At 43.7% G+C, this 23,313-nt stretch overlaps 1 protein-coding gene across 4 annotated transcripts in view; it reads right to left on the reverse strand.

Moving 5' to 3' along the window:
* LOC115131778 (triple functional domain protein) overlaps positions 1-23,313 on the reverse strand; it is a 158,852-nt gene that overhangs the window by 51,246 nt on the left and 84,293 nt on the right. For all 4 annotated transcript variants that reach the window (XM_065020368.1, XM_065020367.1, XM_065020369.1 and 1 more), the window contains exons 5-16: positions 22,908-23,100; positions 18,341-18,445; positions 18,001-18,197; positions 17,655-17,868; positions 14,124-14,246; positions 13,421-13,612; positions 5,244-5,375; positions 4,653-4,883; positions 3,891-4,013; positions 3,443-3,634; positions 3,134-3,303; positions 294-468 (exon numbers count right to left, since the gene is read on the reverse strand). In XM_065020368.1, coding sequence (XP_064876440.1) covers positions 294-468; positions 3,134-3,303; positions 3,443-3,634; positions 3,891-4,013; positions 4,653-4,883; positions 5,244-5,375; positions 13,421-13,612; positions 14,124-14,246; positions 17,655-17,868; positions 18,001-18,197; positions 18,341-18,445; positions 22,908-23,100 — 2,047 coding nt within the window. The remainder of the gene's footprint in view (positions 1-293; positions 469-3,133; positions 3,304-3,442; positions 3,635-3,890; positions 4,014-4,652; positions 4,884-5,243; positions 5,376-13,420; positions 13,613-14,123; positions 14,247-17,654; positions 17,869-18,000; positions 18,198-18,340; positions 18,446-22,907; positions 23,101-23,313) is intronic.

Genomic DNA, 23,313 nt, shown 5'->3' on the forward strand with positions numbered 1-23,313 from the left:
TTTCTAAATATTTCTGAAAACATAATTCCATTTTGACATTGGGGTATTTTAAATTCAGACTGTAACACAACAAAATGTGGAATAAGTCAAGGGGTGTCGATACTTTCTGAAGGCTCTGTAGATGCAGACATGTGTGGACACACACAAGGGAGGATTCACACACACACGTGTCATCGGGTAATCTAAAAACAGAAGACTACGTTATCTCACTGAGCTAAAGTCTAGACAAGGGTAGTTCACCAGACCTCCTCTGCCACACACACACACCCTTTCCACCCCCACCACACACTCACATCGATGGCGTCCCTTTCAAAGATGCGTAGTTGTAGGAAGAGTTCCAGTTTGATCTTCCTCTCCTGAAACAGCTCCTCCATCTGAGCCTGGGCCTCGTCCAGCTGCAATAACACACTCTCTATGTGGTTGATGGAGCTGTTGTGGGGAGTCTTGTTACTGGAGATAGCAGAGTCCCTACCATAGGAGAGAACACACACACACACCCACAAACACATATTGAAGAAAACGTACACACACAAACAATTGGACATGTGCATTTACCAGGGGTTGGAACCAGTTCAGGAAGAGAACAGAAAAACGAGAACATAAGTGATCTATACTGTTCATAATTGTAAAAGCATGGGAACCGGTTAATAACGTTATTCCAGGATTTTTTTTCACAGTCCCACAAAAAAACACAAAGCGCCTATGCAAATCCCTCACTGTCACTTAGAAACGTTTTCCAGTGTCTGCCTGCCTGCCAGCTGAAAATCTTTGCCAGTTTGTGTGTGTAGGCTACCTGCCCCTCCCTCTGAAGCATGCATGTTCTACTGTAGCCCCTCCCCCTCCCTCCAAAGCATGCATATTCTACTGTAGCCCCTCCCCCTGACACATGCATATTCTACTGTAGCCCCTCCCCCTCCCTCCAAAGCATGCATATTCTACAGTAGCCCCTCCCCCTTCCTCCAACGCATGCATATTCTATTGTAGCTACTGAAATTAGGGAGAGAGATTTTTAATTAGAGAACAATTGATAAACTTTCCATGCTAGTTCAGGATACTATAGTTATCACGTTTCACATTGGATTTATTAACTACAAAAAGGTAAGACAAACTCAGCAAAAAAAGAAACGGCCCTTTTTCAGGACCCTCTTTCAAAGATCATTCTTAAAAATCCAAATAACTTCACAGATCTTCATTGTAAAGGGTTTAAACACTGTTTCCCATGCTTGTTCAATGACCATAAACAATCAATGAACCTGCACCTGTGGAACAGTCGTCAAGACACTACAGCTTACAGACGGTAGGCAATTAAGGTCACAGTTATGAAAACTTAGAACACTAAAGAGGCCTTTCTACTGACTCTGAAAAACACCAAAAGAAAGATGCCCAGGGTCCCTGCTCCTCTGCGTGAACGTGCCTTAGGCATGCTGCAAGGAGGCATGATGACTGCAGATATGTCCAGGGCAATAAATTGCCATGTCTGTACTGTGAGATGCCTAAGACAGCGCTACAGGGAGACAGGACGGACAGCTGATCATCCTCGCAGTGGCAGACCACGTGTAACAACACCTGCACAGGATCGGTACAAGATGGCAACAACAACTGCCCGAGTTACACCAGGAACGCACAATCCCTCCATCAGTGCTAAGACTGTCTGCAATAGGCTGAGAGGCTGGACTGAGGGCTTGTAGGCCTGTTGTAAGGCAGGTCCTCACCAGACATCACAGGCAACAACGTCGCCTATGGGCACAAACCCACCGTCGCTTGACCAGACAGGACTGGCAAAAAGTGCTCTTCACTGACGAGTCGCGGTTTTGTCTCACCAGGGGTGATGGTTGGATTAGCGTTTATCGTCGAAGGAATGACCGTTACACCAAGGCCTGTACTCTGGAACGGGATCGATTTGGAGGTGGAGGGTCCGTCATGGTCTGGGGCGTGTGTCACAGCATCATCGGACTGAGCTTGTTGTCATTGCAGGCAATCTCAACGCTGTGCGTTACAGGGAAGACATCCTCCTCCCTCACATGGTACCCTTCCTGGAGGCTCATCCTGACATGACCCTCCAGCATGACAATTTCACCAGCCATACTGCTCGTTCTGTGCGTGATTGATTTCCTGCAAGGCAGGAATGTCAGTGTTCTGCTATGGCCAGCGAAGAGCCCAGATCTCAATCCCATTGAGCACGATCGGAGGGTGCAGTCCATGAGGAGGAGATGCACTGCAGTACTTAATGCAGCTGGTGGCCACACCAGATACTGACTGTTACTTTTGATTTTGACCCCCCCCTCCTTTGTTCAGGGACACATTATTCCATTTCTATTAGTCACATGTCTGTGGAACTTGTTCAGTTTATGTCTCAGTTGTTGAATCTTGTTATGTTCATACAAATATTTACACGCAGTTGACAGTGAGAGGACGTTTATTTTTTGCTGAGTTTATTTACATTTGTATTCTGGTTCCGCTCTGCAGGCACAAGCTTGTTACTTGGCTAGCTCTGGTCTGGCTCTCGAAAACTCTAGGAGGCATTATGTGTAATGTCATGGAACTGAGAGTCAAGTGCAAGCTCTGGTCCAAAGTTAGCTAACACATCAGAGTCTAAGCCCTGTCTAAGCCACATATACACACAGACACAGCATTGTAGCAGAGTTCTGGGGATTCTACATAATTAACCACACTTATGTAACCAGCATTATGTAACAATACCCAGAGGAGAGAATACACCAGAGAGGGGGGGGGGGGGGGGCTAGGTCTCAGACTCACACACTTGATATAAATAGAACCAGAATCATGGTCAGAGGTGTCAAATACATGAATCTCTCTAACTCTCAACCTACTGCTTCTCTCCATCTCTCCCTTTCTATTGCCTCTCTCTCTTTCTCTCTCATCTGGCAGTCCGCTATGTGAGGATGCTGTTGTTTTCTTTCATCTTCCTCTCCTCCTCCTCTTCTCTCTTCCATCCTACTCACCTTCTGCACAGTTTCTTCTAATTCATTGTGTGTGTGTTAGTGTGTGTTGAGTGTGTGAGTATGCGTGTACGTCTGTGTGCACACGGTGTGTGTGTGTGTGTGTGTGTGTGTGTGTTGAGTGTGTGAGTATGCGTGTACGTCTGTGTGCACACGGTGTGTGTGTGTTCTACCTGAGCTGCTGGATGAGGTCCTCTCCCTCCTTGATGACGTTGACAGTGACCTGCAGGATGGTCAGCTGCTGCTGGCTGAAGCGTTTGATCAGATCCTGCACCGCCTCCACAGACTCAGCATACACATCATCTAACAGCTCCTTCTGCAGCTCCTCCAGCCACGTCCACAGCTAGGGACAGAGAGATGATTAACATGTCGCACACACACAGTCCAGTAAGATGTCGCGCTACTTCACGACGCACGCACCCCTCCATCTCCACCCACCGCCCCACCCCACCCCCACACTCTCCCTCCCTCCCACCCTGTACCTCTTTGACGTGTGTGTGGAAGGCGACAGACATGTCCAGCAGGACTTTGCGTTGCTCCACCCTCCTGACAAAGTCCTGGATCCGGTCCTCCAGCTGGTGGGCTGCCTGGTAGATCTCCTCTGGGTCACACTCTCCTGTCTGGGCCAGCTGCTCTGCTGCCTCCAGCAGCTTGTCAGCGTTAGTATAGGTGTTCTGGAGGAGGGACAGAAGCAGCACACAGAGAAAGACAGAGGAGAGAGACAGAGAGGGGGAGTGACGGGGGAGAAGAAAAGAGGGAGGACAGTTAACAAGAGAAAGGGAGAAGGGGAGGAGGGAGAGACAGTAGTTAGTGCAAAGATGGAGAAAGAGAGAGTATGTGATGGAGAGAGGAAAGGGAAATGGGAAGATGAAGAGAGGAAAAGTAAAGTGAGAAAAGGTCAAAGCAGAGACATGAAGAGAGGCGTCCTACCTGGGCGACCTCCTCGAAGTCCTCGTGTCGTTTCTGTAGCGCTCTGGCTCGATGGAGGGACTTCCCAACGCCTGTGTGTTTACTGAGGAACGCCTCCCCGTGGTTCTCTATCCAGTCCAGAACCTGCACACACACAAGCATGCAGTTAGCTAAGTGGCATAGAAGTTCAGGCTGTGGGGCAGAGGGGAAAGGGGTTGTCGTGAGAGAGAAAACAGCATACTACTCCAGTCAGTAGGCAGAGGAAGGTAGATGACAGAGAGGATGAGGTCCCTCCCATCTGGTCATTTCTAGATAGGGGACAGCTTTTGTCAAATTGACGCATTTTAGCTAACCCTTACGCTTTTCCTAGCCTCAACCTAACTCCCCTTACCTGCTCAATTAATTCCCCTAAACCTGCTATGAAAAGTCAAGTTTGACAAAAGCTGTATCCATTCTAGACAAAACCCTCGTGTTCCTTCCGCCTTTCTTTCTCCCTCTTCACACCTTCCTTGTCCTGATCTCTCCCTCCTTCTCAGATCTTTCTCCATCCCACTCTCTCTCCCTCTACCACTTGGCAGAATACCTCTCACCAGGATACTGGCCAGCAGTATCGCAATGGCAACAGTTACCTTGGCTACAAGGGTGATGCCTATTAGTGTTTCCATACATTTCCAGTATGTGTATCATTTATGTGATCCCTGCGAGTATTGAACACACAACCTTGGCATGGCTAGAGCCAGGCTCTTCCCAACTGAGCCACACAAGGTCAGAACTAGTCCACACCTGCTGTACGTCTTGCTGGAACACACACAGCTGGAGCCTCTGGTGCAGGCGGACTTTGCGGTGTTGCCAGATATTCTCCAGTTGTCTCTGGTGGTGCAGCACCTCGTGTATCACATCCAGCACATGGTGCACCGCCTTGCTGTAGTTGGCCGAGGCCGTTAGCGAATCAGCCCCCCCCGGGGTCAGAGGGCGCTGGAGCTTATCCAATAGGGCCTTACCGTCCTGACTGACCTGGCGGAGGGGGAAGGAAAATGGCTTGAGCACATACAGTACATACAAACACACATGTACAAACGTGTTAGTATAGAACTAGCTAGTGATACCCCCCCCCCAAACACACACCTACACCAGTGGAGGCTGGTGGGGAGAGATATAGGAGGATGGGCTGATTGTAATGGCTGGAATGGTATTAATGGAATGGAGTCAAATATGGTTTCCATATGTTTGATGTGTTTGTTAACGTTCCATTAACTCAATTCCAGCCATTACAATGAGCCCGTCCTCCTATAGCTCCTCCGAGCAGCTTCCACTGACCCACACCTACACCAACACACATTATGTTACCTCTGGGTATGCAGCAGTGCTGTTTACCTCTGAGTAGGCAGCAGTGATGTGTTCGTAGAGGCCCTGGTGGTGGTGGATAGCATCCTCTAGGTCCTGGAGCTCCGAGGGTAGATCCACCTCTCCACACGCTTTACACCACGAGTCCACATTACCCATGTACTGTAGAGACAGGAACACAAACACATTACACAGACTCTTTACACCACGAGTCCACATTACCCATGTACTGTAGAGACAGGAACACAAACACATTACACAGACTCTTTACACCACGAGTCCACATTACCCATGTACTGTAGAGACAGGAACACAAACACATTACACACACTCTTTACACCACGAGTCCACATTACCCATGTACTGTAGAGACAGGAACACAAACACATTACACAGACTCTTTACACCACGAGTCCACATTACCCATGTACTGTAGAGACAGGAACACAAACACATTACACACACTCTTTACACCACGAGTCCACATTACCCATGTACTGTAGAGACAGGAACACAAACACATTACACACACACTTTACACCACGAGTCCACATTACCCATGTACTGTAGAGACAGGAACGGGAACACAAACACATTACACACACACTTTACACCACGAGTCCACATTACCCATGTACTGTAGAGACAGGAACACAAACACATTACACACACACTTTACACCACGAGTCCACATTACCCATGTACTGTAGAGACAGGAACACAAACACATTACACACACACTTTACACCACGAGTCCACATTACCCATGTAATGTAGAGACAGGAACACAAACACATTACACACACACTTTACACCACGAGTCCACATTACCCATGTACTGTAGAGACAGGAACGGGAACACAAACACATTACACACACACTTTACACCACAAGTCCACATTACCCATGTACTGTAGAGACAGGAACGGGAACACAAACACATTACACACACACTTTACACCACGAGTCCACATTACCCATGTACTGTAGAGACAGGAACACAAACACATTACACACACACTTTACACCACGAGTCCACATTACCCATGTAATGTAGAGACAGGAACACAAACACATTACACACACACTTTACACCACGAGTCCACATTACCCATGTACTGTAGAGACAGGAACGGGAACACAAACACATTACACACACACTTTTCACCACGAGTCCACATTACCCATGTACTGTAGAGACAGGAACGGGAACACAAACACATTACACACACTCTTTACACCACAAGTCCACATTACCCATGTACTGTAGAGACAGGAACACAAACACATTACACACACACTTTACACCACGAGTCCACATTACCCATGTACTGTAGAGACAGGAACAGGAACGGGAACACAAACACATTACACACACACTTTACACCACGAGTCCACATTACCCATGTACTGTAGAGACAGGAACACAAACACATTACACACACACTTTACACCACGAGTCAATGTTCTCATTTACTATAGAGAGGAACACACACACAGCGCTGTGTCTAGTAACTATGTATTGCTCATTTTGGAAATATTTTGAGAGTCAGTGCATTATTCTACCATGATAACCTGGATGTCACATGGCTAGGTTAGTTATTTGTAAATGATTCCACCATGATAACCTGGATGTCACATGGCTAGGTTAGTTCTTTGTAAATGATTCCACCATGATAACCTGGATGTCACATGGCTAGGTTAGTTCTTTGTAAATGATTCTACCATGATAACCTGGATGTCACATGGCTAGGTTAGTTCTTTGTAAATGATTCCACCATGATAACCTGGATGTCACATGACTAGGTTAGTTCTTTGTAAATGATTCCACCATGATAACCTGGATGTCACATGGCTAGGTTAGTTCTTTGTAAATTATTCCACCATGATAACCTGGATGTCACATGGCTAGGTTAGTTCTTTGTAAATGATTCTACCATGATAACCTGGATGTCACATGGCTAGGTTAGTTCTTTGTAAATGATTCTACCATGATAACCTGGATGTCACATGGCTAGGTTAGTTCTTTGTAAATGATTCCACCATGATAACCTGGATGTCACATTGCAAGGTTAGTTCTTTATAAATTATTCTACCATGATAACCTGGATGTCACATGGCTAGGTTAGTTCTTTGTAAATTATTCCACCATGATAAACTGGATGTCACATGGCTAGGTTAGTTCTTTGGAAATGATTCCACCATGATAACCTGGATGTCACATGGCTAGGTTAGTTCTTTATAAATGATTCCACCATGAAAACCTGGATGTCACATGGCTAGGTTAGTTCTTTGTAAATGATTCCACCATGATAACCTGGATGTCACATGGCTAGGTTAGTTCTTTGTAAATGATTCCACCATGATAACCTGGATGTCACATGGCTAGGTTAGTTCTTTATAAATTATTCCACCATGATAACCTGGATGTCACATGGCTAGGTTAGTTCTTTATAAATGATTCCACCATGATAACCTGGATGTCACATGGCTAGGTTAGTTCTTTGTAAATGATTCCACCATGATAACCTGGATGTCACATGGCTAGGTTAGTTCTTTGTAAATTATTCCACCATGGTAACCTGGATGTCACATGGCTAGGTTAGTTCTTTGTAAATTATTCCACCATGATAACCTGGATGTCACATGGCTAGGTTAGTTCTTTGTAAATTATTCCACCATGATAACATGTATGTCACATGGCTAGGTTAGTTCTTTGTAAATTATTCCACCATGATAACCTGGATGTCACATGGCTAGGTTAGTTCTTTGTAAATGATTCCACCATGATAACCTGGATGTCACATGGCTAGGTTAGTTCTTTATAAATTATTCTACCATGATAACCTGGATGTCACATGGCTAGGTTAGTTCTTTGTAAATGATTCCACCATGATAACCTGGATGTCACATGGCTAGGTTAGTTCTTTGTAAATGATTCCACCATGATAACCTGGATGTCACATGGCTAGGTTAGTTCTTTGTAAATGATTCCACCATGATAACCTGGATGTCACATGGCTAGGTTAGTTCTTTGTAAATGATTCCACCATGATAACCTGGATGTCACATGGCTAGGTTAGTTCTTTGTAAATGATTCCACCATGATAACCTGGATGTCACATGGCTAGGTTAGTTCTTTGGAAATGATTCCACCATGATAACCTGGATGTCACATGGCTAGGTTAGTTCTTTGTAAATGATTCCACCATGATAACCTGGATGTCAGATGGCTAGGTTAGTTCTTTGTAAATGATTCCACCATGATAACCTGGATGTCACATGGCTAGGTTAGTTCTTTGTAAATGATTCCACCATGATAACCTGGATGTCACAAGGCTAGGTTAGTTCTTTGGAAATGATTCCACCATGATAACCTGGATGTCACATGGCTAGGTTAGTTCTTTGTAAATGATTCCACCATGATAACCTGGATGTCACATGGCTAGGTTAGTTCTTTGTAAATGATTCCACCATGATAACCTGGATGTCACATGGATAGGTTAGTTATTTGTAAATTATTCCACCATGATAACCTGGATGTCACATGGCTAGGTTAGTTCTTTGTAAATGATTCCACCATGATAACCTGGATGTCACATGGCTAGGTTAGTTCTTTGTAAATGATTCCACCATGATAACCTGGATGTCACATGGCTAGGTTAGTTCTTTGTAAATGATTCCACCATGATAACCTGGATGTCACATGGCTAGGTTAGTTCTTTGTAAATGATTCCACCATGATAACCTGGATGTCACATGGCTAGGTTAGTTCTTTGTAAATGATTCCACCATGATAACCTGGATGTCACATGGCTAGGTTAGTTCTTTGGAAATGATTCCACCATGATAACCTAAATGATTCCAATCCTGATGGGACAATAGAGGAAAACAACAACAAAAAAACATTAAAGAAAAACAAAGCAACAGTAAACATCCCCTCAGAAAATAGAAGGCAGCTCACCTGGGTACCAGTCCAGGGCTTGACATTCAAGTAAATTTGAGAGTGGCACACCGGGCCAGTAGCAAGTGAAAACTGGGCCAAGATCACAGGAAAGCAAGTTATGCATGCATGATCACTTGTCTGATGCAGCCTCGTGGCTACATGGCTGAAGCATGATCACCTGTCCGATGCAGCCTCGTGGCTACATGGCTGAAGCATGATCACCTGTCTGATGCAGCCTCGTGGCTACATGGCTGAAGCATGATCACCTATCTGATGCAACCTCGTGGCTACATGGCTGAAGCATGATCACCTATCTGATGCAACCTCGTGGCTACATGGCTGAAGCATGATCACCTATCTGATGCAATCTCGTGGCTACATGGCTGAAGCATGATCACTTGTCTGATGCAGCCTCGTGGCTACATGGCTGAAGCATGATCACTTGTCTGATGCAGCCTTGTGGCTACATGGCTGAAGCGTGATCACTTGTCCACCATAATTGAGAATTTCAATAAGCATTTTTCTACGGCTGGCCATGCTTTCCACCTGGCTACTCCTACCCCGGTCAACAGCACTGCACCCCCCACAGCAACTTGCCCAAGCCTTCCCCATTTCTCCTTCTCCCAAATCCGTTCAGCTGATGTTCTGAAAGAGCTGCAAAATCTGGACCCCTACAAATCTGCCGGGCTAGACAATCTGGACCCTTTCTTTCTAAAATTATCTGCCGAAATTGTTGCCAACCCTATTACTAGCCTGTTCAACCTCTCTTTCGTGTCGTCTGAGATTCCCAAAGATTGGAAAGCAGCTGCGGTCATCCCCCTCTTCAAAGGGGGGGACACTCTTGACCCAAACTGCTACAGACCTATATCTATCCTACCATGCCTTTCTAAGGTCTGCGAAAGCCAAGTCAACAAACAGATTACCGACCATTTCGAATCTCACTATACCTTCTCTGCTATGCAATCTGGTTTCAGAGCTGGTCATGGGTGCACCTCAGCCACGCTCAAGGTCCTAAACGATATCTTAACCGCCATCGATAAGAAACATTACTGTGCAGCCGTATTCATTGATCTGGCCAAGGCTTTCGACTCTGTCAATCACCACATCCTCATCAGCAGACTCGACAGCCTTGGTTTCTCAAATGATTGCCTCGCCTGGTTCACCAACTACTTCTCTGATAGAGTTCAGTGTGTCAAATCGGAGGGTCTGCTGTCCAGACCTCTGGCAGTCTCTATGGGGGTGCCACAGGGTTCAATTCTTGGACCGACTCTCTTCTCTGTATACATCAATGAGGTCGCTCTTGCTGCTGGTGAGTCTCTGATCCACCTCTACGCAGACGACACCATTCTGTATACTTCTGGCCCTTCTTTGGACACTGTGTTAACAACCCTCCAGGCAAGCTTCAATGCCATACAACTCTCCTTCCGTGGCCTCCAATTGCTCTTAAATTCAAGTAAAACTAAATGCATGCTCTTCAACCGATCGCTACCTGCACCTGCCCGCCTGTCCAACATCACTACTCTGGACAGCTCTGACTTAGAATACGTGGACAACTACAAATACTTAGGTGTCTGGTTAGACTGTAAACTCTCCTACCAGACCCATATCAAACATCTCTAATCCAAAGTTAAATCTAGAATTGGCTTCCTATTTCGCAACAAAGCATCCTTCACTCATGCTGCCAAACATACCCTTGTAAAACTGACCATCCTACCAATCCTCGACTTTGGCGATGTCATTTACAAAATAGCCTCCAATACCCTACTCAACAAATTGGATGCAGTCTATCACAGTGCAATCCGTTTTGTCACCAAAGCCCCATATACTACCCACCATTGCGACCTGTACGCTCTCGTTGGCTGGCCCTCGCTTCATACTCGTCGCCAAACCCACTGGCTCCATGTCATCTACAAGACCCTGCTAGGTAAAGTCCCCCCTTATCTCAGCTCGCTGGTCACCATAGCATCTCCCACCTGTAGCACACGCTCCAGCAGTTATATCTCTCTAGTCACCCCCAAAACCAATTATTTCTTTGGCTACCTCTCCTTCCAGTTCTCTGCTGCCAATGACTGGAACAAACTACAAAAATCTCTGAAACTGGAAACACTTATCTCCCTCACTAGCTTTAAGCACCAACTGTCAGAGCAGCTCACAGATTACTGCACCTGTACATAGCCCACCTATAATTTAGCCCAAACAACTACCTCTTTCCCTACTGTATTTAATTAATTAATTAATTTTGCTCCTTTGCACCCCATTATTTTTATTTCTACTTTGCACATTCTTCCATTGCAAATCTACCATTCCAGTGTTTTACTTGCTATTTTGTATTTACTTTGCCACCATGGCCTTTTTTTGCCTTTACTTCCCTTCTCACCTCATTTGCTCACATCGTATATAGACTTGTTTTTTTTACTGTATTATTGACTGTATGTTTGTTTTACTCCATGTGTAACTCTGTGTCGTTGTATGTGTCGAACTGCTTTGCTTTATCTTGGCCAGGTCGCAATTGTAAATGAGAACTTGTTCTCAACTTGCTTACCTGGTTAACTAAAGGTCTGATGCAGCCTCGTGGCTACATGGCTGAAGCATGGGGTTGCTCCTCTGCATTTTCTACCACAATAGGCTAATCATTAGCTAGATTACAGACTAAATATGATCTTGTTGCTTGTTTAATGTCCTGAAAAAACTCCCACTGGCACTAATAACATCATGTGATTTTACAGTTTTTATAAATACAGTGTATTTCTGTGAATCTGAGTTTGGAAACGTAGGGGCCATATGAAAGCATGATTCACTGTCCCGATGAGCTCGGCAGATGTTGCCTGGCCAGTGGGCAGCCCTGAATGTCGAGCCCTGCAGTCTCTTTAGCTAATCCACTCCCTGTATTCCATGTACTGTGCCAAAGAAAAAAGGTCACCTGCTGGAGAAGACAGATTTTGGGCCCAGTTATCCCTCTCGCTTTGCCTCTTCCTCTCTGGTGCAACTCATTTCAGTTCATTACTATTGGCTCCCGCCAATCAGTGGAAGTTGTAAATGCTGGATCTCTTTGGCAAGACGCATCATTCACCCAAGTTTTGTCAAAATCGGGCCAGCGCTGTCTGAGATATCGCGTGTGACAAACATACGAACGGACTGCCAGATGGAAGGACGGAGACCGATCCACAGTCCCCTACCTGATTTCAACGTGGGGGACAAGAAGACGTAGCAAAGAATAAAATAAAAGAAGAAGTCACATGGGAATATTAAACAAACCAACACAGTAGGATTCTAATCTATTTGTAATCTCACTGCACACTCTCATCATACAGAGATCACACACACCAGAGAATGTGCATGTATGTACAGTTGAAGTCAGAAGTTTACATACACTTAGGTTGGAGTCATTAAAACTGGTTTTTCAACCACTCCACAAATTTCTTGTTAACAAACTATAGTTTTGGCAAGTCGGTTAGGACATCTACTTTGTGCATCCTCGCTCCTCCCTGGGCTCGAACCAGGAACACAACGACAACAGCCACCCTCGAAGCAGCGTTACCCATGCAGAGCAAGGAGAACAACCACTCCAAGTCTCAGAGCGAGTGACGTTTGAAACGCTATTAGCGCGCACCCCGCTAACTAGCTAGCCATTTCACATCACTTCGGTTACACCAGCCTCATCTCGGGAGTTGATAGGCTTGAAGTCATAAACAGCGCAATGCTTGAAGCACAACGGAGAGCTGCTTGCAAAATGCACGAAAGTGCTGTTTGAATGAATGCTTACGAGCCTGCTGCTGCCTACCACCGCTCAGTCAGATACTTGTATGCTTGTATGCTCAGTCAGATTATATGCAACGCAGGACAAGCTAGATAAACTAGTAATATCATCAACCATGTATAGTTAAGTAGTGATTATGATTGATTGTTTTTTATAAGATAAGTTTAATGCTAGCTAGCAACTTACCTTGGCTTACTGCATTCGCGTAACAGGCAGTCTCCTTGTGGAGTGCAATGTAATCAGGTGGTTAGAGCGTTGGACTAGTTAACTGCAAGGTTGCAAGATTGAATCTGTCGTTCTGCCCCTGAACGAGGCAGTTAACCCACCTTCTTAACTGACTTGCCTAGTTAAATGAAGATTAAATAAAGGTGAAAAAAAAAAAAAATCGGTGTCCAAAAATACCGATTTCCGATTGTTATGAAAACTTGAAAATCGGCCCTAATTAACCGGCCGACCTCTAATGTGTTCCTGCGGGTGACGAGTGTCTGTACCACCACCACCCACCTGGTCACATTTCTGGTGGAAGGCGGCAGACATCTCCAGCAGTGTGCTGCGTTCGTCCAGGGCCGCAGCGAAGGCTTTCCACTCCGCTTCCAGCTGACCTGAGATCTGTTTAATCTGCACCGAGGCATAGTGACCAGACTCCAATAGCCTGTTACCCACTGACATTATCCTGTTGATGTTCACATACACGTTCTGGAGCGGGAAGGGGATTGGGGTGAGGGAGAGAAACATTGATTTGGTTTATTTAGCTATTCAGATAATAGACAAATAAACATACAGATATTTCACAATAAGCACAACAACAACAAAAAATGGAGTAAGCACTAAGTCCATACCGAAAACCCCAATTTAGCGTACTTGCATTCCAGATTCTGTTGTAGAAAGGATTGGAGTGATGTCAGTATGGAAGGATGCCAGCTTTGTAATAGCTACCTATGGATTCCCTATGGACCTAGCCTCAACTAGACAGGGTGTGTGTGCACACGAGAGAGAGCTTGTATTGATTTTAGTGCAGCGCTAAATGTCAGTGCTCGTTTCCATCTGCAGAGTCATCATCTAGCTGAGGCAAAACAGTCGATTCATCTCCTGCTTTAAAGACATCCGTTTCAGAACCATTATGTAAACCTGTATGGATACAGCTTCTAGCTGTGTAATAGCCTGCTGCTCGGTGTGTGTGTGTGTGTGTGTGTGTGTGTGTTCTTACCATGCAGTTCATAGCAAAGTGGTTGTGCTGCGTCTGTAGCTCCATGGCGTGTGGGTGGTTGTTGCCGATCTCGGTGTAGCCGGCCAGGAACAGACCCTTGTTGGCCATTATCCAATCAAACATCTGAGGGAAAGACACCCAAACACACACGTTAGAGACGGGATAGTGCAGGCAGCTAACAGCTACAGACAGTAGAGTGTGCTTGGGTCTGTATCATTGTGCTTGTGTGTGGGTGTATCATTTTGTGTACTGTATACTGCTTAGCGGGACTACTGTATGTGTATGTATGCTTGCACGTGTGAATGTAGAAACGTGAGTGTGCAAAAACAAAAACACTTTCTTGCAAGTGTTTGTGTGTGTGTGTGTGTGTGTGTGTGTGTGTGTCTGTATTTTTCTTTATTTTTACTACCTTCTACATTGTAGAATAATAGTGAAGACATCAAAACTAGGAAATAACACATATGGAATAATTTAATAACCAAAAAAGTGTTAAACAAATCTAAATATAGTTTATATTTGAGATTCTTCAAAATAGCCACACTTTGCCTTGATGACAGATTTTCACACTCTTGGCCTTCTCTCAACCAGCTTAGTCACCTGGAATGCATTTCAATTCTCAGGTGCGCCTTGTTAAAAGTTAATTTGTGGAATTTTAATGCGTTTGAGCCAATCAGTTGTGTTGTGACAAGGTAGGGGTGGTATACAGAAGATAGCCTTATTTGGGAAAAGACCATGTCCATATTATGGCAAGAACAGCTCAAATAAGCAAAGAGAAACGGCAGTCCATCATTACTTTAAGACATGAAGGTCAGTCAATCCGGAAAATGTCAAGAACTTCGAAAGTTTCTTCAAGTGCAGTCGCAAAAACCATCCAGTTCATTAGAGTTACCAGCCTCAGAAATTGCAGCCCAAATAAATGCTTCAGAGTTCAAGTAACAGACATCTCAACATCAACTATTCAGAGGAGACTGTGAATCAGAACTTCATGGTCGAATTGCTGCAAATAAATCACTACTAAAGGACACCAATGAGAAGAAGAGACTTGCTTGGGCCAAGAAACAGGTACAATGGACATTAGACCAGTAGAAAGCTGTCCTTTGGTCTGAAGAGTTCAAATTTGAGATTTTGGGATCCAAATGCCGTGTCTTTGTGAGACACAGAGTAGGTTCAAACATTTGGGGTAACTTAGACATGTCCTTGTTTTAGAAAGAAAAGCACATTTTTGTCCATTAAAATAACATCAAATTGATCAGAAATATAGCGTTGACATTGTTCATGTTGTAAATGACTATTCTAGCTGGAAACGGCTGATTTTTAATGGAATATCTACATAGGCGTACAGAAGCCCATTATCAACAACCATCACTCCTGTGTTCCAATGGCACATTGTGTGAGTTAATCCAAGTTTCTCATTTTAAAAGGATAAATTATCATTAGGAAACCCTTTTGGAATTATGTTATCACAGCTGAAAACTGTTGTCCTGATTAAAGAAGCAATAAAACTGGCCTTCTTTAGATGAGTTGAGTATCTGGATTATCAGCATTTGTGGGTTCGATTACAGGCTCAAAATGGCCAGAAACAAAGGACTTTCTTCTGAAACTCATCAGTCTATTCTTGTTCTGAGAAATGAAGGCTATTCCATATGAGAAATTGCCAAGAAACGGAAGATCTCGTACAACGCTTTGTACTACTCCCTTCACAGAACAGCGCAAACTGGCTCTAACTAGAATAGAAAGGAGTGGGAGGCCCCGGTGCACAACTGAGCAAGAGGACACGTACATTAGAGTGTCTAGTTTGAGAAACAGACGCCTCAAGTCCTCAACTGGCAGCTTTATTAAATAATACCCGCAAAACACCAGTCTCAACAGTGAAGAGGCGACTCCGGGATGCTGGCCTTCTAGGCAGAGTTGCAAAGAAAAAGCCATATCTCACACTGGTCAGTAAAAAGAAAAATGAAGGTGGGCAAAAGAACACAGACACTGGACAGAGGAAGATTGGAAAAAAGTGTTATTGACAGACGAATCTAAGTCTGAGGTGTTCAGATCAAAAAGAACATTCGTGAGACGCAGAAAAAATGCTGGAGATGCTGGAGGGAGGAGTGCTTGACGCCATCTGTCAAGCATGGTGGACACAATGGGATGGTCTGGGAGTGCTTTGGTGGTGGTAAAGTGGGAGATTTGTACAGGGTAAAAGGGATCTTGAAGAAGGAAGGCTATCACTCCATTTTGCAACGCCATTCCATACCCTGTGGACGGCGCTTAATTGGAGCCAATTTCCTCCTACAACAGGAAAATGACCCAAAGCACAACTCCAAACTATACAATAACTATTTAGGGAAGAAGCAGTCAGCTGGTGTTCAGTCTATAATGGAGTGGCCAGTACAGTCACCAGATCTCAACCATACTGAGCTTTTGTGGGAGCAGCTTGACCGTATGGTACATAAGAAGTGCCCATCAAGTCAATCCAATTTGTGGTAGGTGCTTCAGGAAGCATGGGTTGAAATCTCTTCAGATTACCTCAACAAATTGACAACTAGAATGCCAAAGGTCTGTATAAGGCTATAATTGCTGCAAATGGAGGACTCTTTGACGAAAGCAAAGTTTGAAGGACACATTATTATTTCAATTAAAAATCCTTATTTATAATGACTATATCCCCTATTAATTTTGCCACTGATTTCCTGTATGTTTTCATGAAAAACAAGGACATTTCTAATGTACACCACATTTTTGAACGGTAGTGTATTTGGGAACTCCTTCAAGACTGTTGGAAAAGCATTCCAGGTGAAGCTGGTTGAGAGAATGCCAAGAGTGTACGAAGCTGTCATCAAATCAAAATCAAATCACATTTTATTGGTCATATACACATATTTAGCAGATGTTATTGCTTGTGTTCCTAGCTCCAAAAGTGCCGTAATATCTAATAATTCACAACAATATACACAAATCTAAAAGTAAAATAATGGAATTAAGAAATATATAAATCTTAGGATGAGGCAAATTGTGGCTACTTTGAAGAACCTAAAATATATTTAGATTTGTTTAACACTTTTTTGGTTACTACATGATTCCATATGTGCTATTTCATAGTGTTGATATCTTCACTATTATTCTACAATGTAGAAAATAGTAAAAATAAAGAAAAACCTTTGAATGAGTAGGTGTGTCAACATTTTTGACTGGTACTGTATGTGTGTGTGTGTACATACATACATCTGTGAATCACTAGGCACAGGAAGAAGAGAGATGAGCTGAGTGTCATAAGAGAATACCAAGAGCCTCTTCAGAGCTAACTACTGTCTATCGTGTCCTAGCAACAAGCCCTTACCGCAGTCCAACACTGCTATCTGTCTATTAGACAGTAACTATTGACGGTATCAATTATACTCTATCAGTCTATTACACTGGATCTATTCAGCCCCCTACACACACACACACACACACACACACACACACACACACACACACACACACACACATATATAAATCCCACTAGCTGTTGTCTTTTCCTTTCATCTCCATCCATGGTACCTTCTCAGCATCCTGTTCGAAGAGGCGGAGCTGGAAACACTGGTCCAGCTGGAGTTTCCTGATGTGCCAGGCCTGGTGGAGGTGTTGTCGTGTGCTGTGGAGTTTGTCCAGCAGGGTGGCGACGCGTGGCACCAGCCCCTGGGTGTCAGTGTTACACACACCGCTGGCGTTAGAGTTCCTGTACGACTCACTGCTCTGGATACGCTGCAGCAACCTGGGAGAGAGGACGCAACGTGAAATAACACACACACACACTACCACCAGCAGTGTAAAATTAGCCACACCATCAGTCTGAGTGAGCGTGTGTGTGTGTGTGTGTGTGTGTTTGTGTGTGTGCGTAGCCTACCTCTGTCCCTCCGTATCCAGTTCCTCTATAGGAGCTTTGATGACCTTCTTCTTCAGCGTGGCGTGTTCCTCTATCATGCGCCGCGCCCCGTCCAGGTCCGTGGGGAAGTCTTTCCTCGCCACCACCTCCTGCATCTCCTCCAGCCTCGACAACATGTGACCCGCGTGCCCCGTAAACTCCTCAAACGCAACCCGCACCTGGAAAAGAACCAAGACACTGTATGGATTGATTGATAAATTGATTGATTGACTTGTGGTTGTAGTACTGACTAAGAGATCTAAAGTCGGTGTATTTTGGTTTTTGCAAACCATTGATTGATTAATTGATTGACTGGTCGTACCTCGATCCACTCGTCATGGTTGTATTCTAGACTTCCCTCGAAGTCAGAGGTCAGCTGGGAGGGGTCAACCACCTTAGATAGACCCTCCAACGACACCATGGTGGTCTAGAGAGAGATGGAGAGGGGGAAGAGGGGGAGATGAGGAGGAACGGTAAAGAGGAAAGGGAAGAAAGGGAAGAGAGGGAGGGATAGAAGACTTTAAATCAATTCTAACAACATCATCACAGCCTTTTGGTTGTGTTCAAGTTCACCGCCCACTCCGTGCTCACTGTGTCAGTGACACACAGCAATAATGGTGATTCAGACACTCAGATAGACACATTTGATTGGCTATGACAAAAAGGGGAGGGGTTACGACAGAGGGTCATCTCTCTCGGTCTCGTTCTCCCTCACCTTGATTAAGTCTGCTGATTTCATATTGCGTTTTTGGGGACATTTAGAAAATTACTTTTACCTCAGAAAAGGTGAAATGTCTGTACAGATTGAGAAATATGGGAGAGATTGTTTCCGTTCTCAAGTGATTTATGTTGACAAGATAATACCAACCCACACAGCAAGGTTAACACCCACACTCTGTGTCAGATTGAAGGATAGACAGAGGATGAAGAAAGAGACCTGACAAAGCCTTGCGTGGGCAAGATTAGCGAAAGAAAGAAATAACAGAAAGAAAAGACAGTGTGGACGGACCACTAGAGGGCAGGCTGGGCTCATGGATAGTTGCCCAACAGAGCCTGGGAGACAAGGTAACCAGAGTCAATTAAGCACAGCGGACGGTACTAATGAAATACTCTCCTTCCCCTATAAAAGAGAGAATGGAACCAGAAGAGAGGGGGGAAACTATCTCTGGAAGATGGCCACCGAGAGAGAGAAGCTGTGCTGAAAGAACCACTAAGACGGTGACAAAACCGTGATTTATGTTTGTTGTAGTTTAAAGATTATCCTATTGTGTTCTTGTTTCATCTGGAGAAGAAGATGTGTGTTTTTCCTTGGAAGATTTTTCATTGATTATGTTTGAATGTTTTTGTTGACAAAATACTCTCAATAGAGAACCGTGTTCAATCAGAAAAACCTTTTTCCTGACTCGTTTATTCCACCTTCCCGCTTTAGAGTGACGCCTAATTACTTGGTACGCTCACAACAGACAGACAGACAAAGAGAGAGAGAGAGAAAAAAAAGCTGAGAACCCCTCTAAAACCACAGAAAGGCAGACAGAAAGAGTAAAGCACAATTCTAAGGGTTCTCTTCTATTGACAAGTCCAGGTAAGAATACAGCTGTCCATCTCCCTTAGAAGACTGTTCCATGTGTTAATGGTAAGAATGCATTGGTCCATCTCTCCATCTTTCTCTCTATCCCCTCCATCTCCTATAGAAGACTGTTCCATCTGTTAATGGTAAGAATGCATTGGTCCATCTCTCCATCTTTCTCTCTATCCCCTCCATCTCCTATAGAAGACTGTTCCATCTGTTAATGGTGAGAATGAATTGGTACATCTCTCCATCTTTCTCTCTATCCCCTCCATCTCCTATAGAAGACTGTTCCAGCTGTTAATGGTAAGAATGCATTGGTCCATCTCTCCATCTTTCTCTCTATCCCCTCCATCTCCTATAGAAGACTGTTCCATCTGTTAATGGTAAGAATGCATTGGTCCATCTCTCCATCTTTCTCTCTATCCCCTCCATCTCCTATAGAAGACTGTTCCATCTGTTAATGGTAAGAATGCATTGGTCCATCTCTCCATCTTTCTCTCTATCCCCTCCATCTCCTATAGAAGACTGTTCCAGCTGTTAATGGTAAGAATGCATTGGTCCATCTCTCCATCTTTCTCTCTATCCCCTCCATCTCCTATAGAAGACTGTTCCATCTGTTAATGGTGAGAATGCATTGGTCCATCTCTCCATCTTTCTCTCTATCCCCTCCATCTCCTATAGAAGACTGTTCCAGCTGTTAATGGTAAGAATGCATTGGTCCATCTCTCCATCTTTCTCTCTATCCCCTCCATCTCCTATAGAAGACTGTTCCAGCTGTTAATGGAATGTTCCAATGTTTTAAAAGCATAACACAGATTTGGATGGAAAAGTGATTTTCACTGAGCAAAATGTGGCGCTGAAAAACACACATGTACATATTACCTCACTGACCTCGACTAGCCTGTACCTCCGACTCCTGTACTGTATATAGCCTCGTTGTTTTTTATTTATTGTGTTACTTTTTCTTACTTTATTTTACTAGTTACTTTTTTTAAAAAGTGGCATTGTTGGTTAAGGGCTTGTAAGTAAACATTTCACGGTAAGGAGTACTTGTTGTATTCGGCATGTGACAAATAGCATTTGATGTGACACACATTGGCCTCGCGCACACAGCAGGGTAAAGAGAACGGGTGGTGTTGAATGGAAGACTGCCCTATGGCGACTGGCTGACAGAGTGACACACAGCTTTATACACCATCAACCAATCAATAAAGCCCTCTGAGACAACCCAATACCACAGCAGTGCTCTAACAGGGTGGCTGTGTGTGTGTGTGTCAACTTAATACAACATCAAAAGTAGCACTCCACACAGCCCAGACACGGCAAATAAAACCAGCAAATAAATGTAATCTAATAACCTAGAGCTTCACCACATTATTGCAACGCTCTGCAGGATTTTCAACACTATTACAGGTCATCAAGCCTATCAAAAACGATTCAAAGCAGCAGTGTGTGTGTGAATTAAAACAAGCAGAGCTCCATACAGTATCCCATTGTGATTCTAAATCACAAATTTAAAACAGCAAAGAGTATAATAAGCAGTACACCACAAAGTCACAGTCAAGACATACCATATTGTTGTTGGGTTTGTTACGTTTCAGCAAAGTCACAGTCAAAACATACCATATTGTTGTTGGGTTTGTTACGTTTCAGCAAAGTCACAGTCAAAACATACCATATTGTTGTTGGGTTTGTTACATTTCAGCAAAGTCACAGTCAAAACATACCATTTTGTTGTTGGGTTTGTTACGTTTCAGCAAAGTCACAGTCAAGACATACCATATTGTTGTTGGGTTTGTTACATTTCAGCAAAGTCACAGTCAAAACATACCATTTTGTTGTTGGGTTTGTTACATTTCAGCAAAGTCACAGTCAAAACATACCATTTTGTTGTTGGGTTTGTTACGTTTCAGCAAAGTCACAGTCAAGACATACCATTTTGTTGTTGGGTTTGTTACATTTCAGCAAAGTCACAGTCAAAACATACCATTTTGTTGTTGGGTTTGTTACGTTTCAGCAAAGTCACAGTCAAGACATACCATATTGTTGTTGGGTTTGTTACATTTCAGCAAAGTCACAGTCAAAACATACCATTTTGTTGTTGGGTTTGTTACATTTCAGCAAAGTCACAGTCAAAACATACCATTTTGTTGTTGGGTTTGTTACATTTCAGCAAAGTCACAGTCAAAACATACCATTTTGTTGTTGGGTTTGTTACGTTTCAGCAAAGTCACAGTCAAGACATACCATATTGTTGTTGGGTTTGTTACATTTCAGCAAAGTCACAGTCAAAACATACCATTTTGTTGTTGGGTTTGTTACATTTCAGCAAAGTCACAGTCAAAACATACCATTTTGTTGTTGGGTTTGTTACATTTCAGCAAAGTCACAGTCAAAACATACCATTTTGTTGTTGGGTTTGTTACGTTTCAGCAAAGTCACAGTCAAGACATACCATTTTGTTGTTGGGTTTGTTACGTTTCAGCAAAGTCACAGTCAAGACATACCATTTTGTTGTTGGGTTTGTTACATTTCAGCAAAGTCACAGGCATGAAATTGCAATGAATGCAGTGACATGGTATAGTATAGTACAGTAAAGGACAGTATAGTATAATACAGTATAGTACAGTACAACATAGTATAGTATAGGACAGTATAGTACAGAACAGTGTAGTAGAGTTAGGGTTGCAAAGCTACTGATAATTTACCAGTCATGGAATCTTCTATAATTTTGGTCATCTATGTTCATTTACACTTGAATAACTTTAAAACATGTATTCATATATAGTATACATGTTTTATACCTGTGAGTTTCTAGTGGATCGACCATATGGTTCAAGAGAAAATATCCTAATTAATGAAAAAGCATCTAATCAACAATGATAACTCTTCCAACGATTGACTTTTTTCACAACTGCCACCAATTTGGGGCCAAAACATTTACAACTAAAAAATATTGATAAAGTAAAATAAATAATGCTGAAACCCTCATATTAAAACACCAATAGTATTCACTAAGTTTATGGTTTATATTTAATGTTTTACAGCTTTGTCATTCTACTGTTTATTTTAAAATCACCTCATTTGACATTTGATAAGGCCACACAGGGGGCCAGAGATCATTAGACAGACGCCTGGGATAATCTGAAGAACTCAAATGGGTCACTAGATGTGTTGATGAAATACATCAAATCCTTGAAAGTTACAAATATTCTGCTAGTTTACTGGTAAACTTTGAAAGTTTCAAGTAACACACCCTCCCTTTGCAAACCTAAGTACAGAATACTATAGTATAGTACAATAAAAACAAAAATGTTACCTCAAATTCAAACTTGGAGCTGCCGAAGTTGGTGCGTTGTTTCTGCCAGAAGTTGTCTGGTTTGATGATGAGCGCTATGTGTATACAGCAGGGGAACGACTCCTGGAGGATCTTCAGTAGAGATTTGATACTGTCCCATTTACTGCCTCGCATGTCTACTATGACTGTGAAGCCATGCTGGATCACCTCCTCACTGGACCGAGGGGAGGGACGGAGGAGGAGGAGGAGGAGGGAGAAGGAAGGTGGTAGGGAAAGAGTGAGAGTGGATGGTATGGCAAGATAAGGAGGAGAGAGGAGAGCGTGGGAGGGAGAGAGTAGGTAGGAAGGGGAGAGGTGGTAGCGAAAGAGTGAGAGAGTGGGAAAGGGGAGGGGGTAGAGAAAGAGGGAGGATGGTGAGTGGGAGGTA

This window comes from Oncorhynchus nerka, linkage group LG7 (genome assembly GCF_034236695.1).
Source record: "Oncorhynchus nerka isolate Pitt River linkage group LG7, Oner_Uvic_2.0, whole genome shotgun sequence".
Classification (NCBI taxonomy): Eukaryota; Metazoa; Chordata; class Actinopteri; order Salmoniformes; family Salmonidae; genus Oncorhynchus; species Oncorhynchus nerka.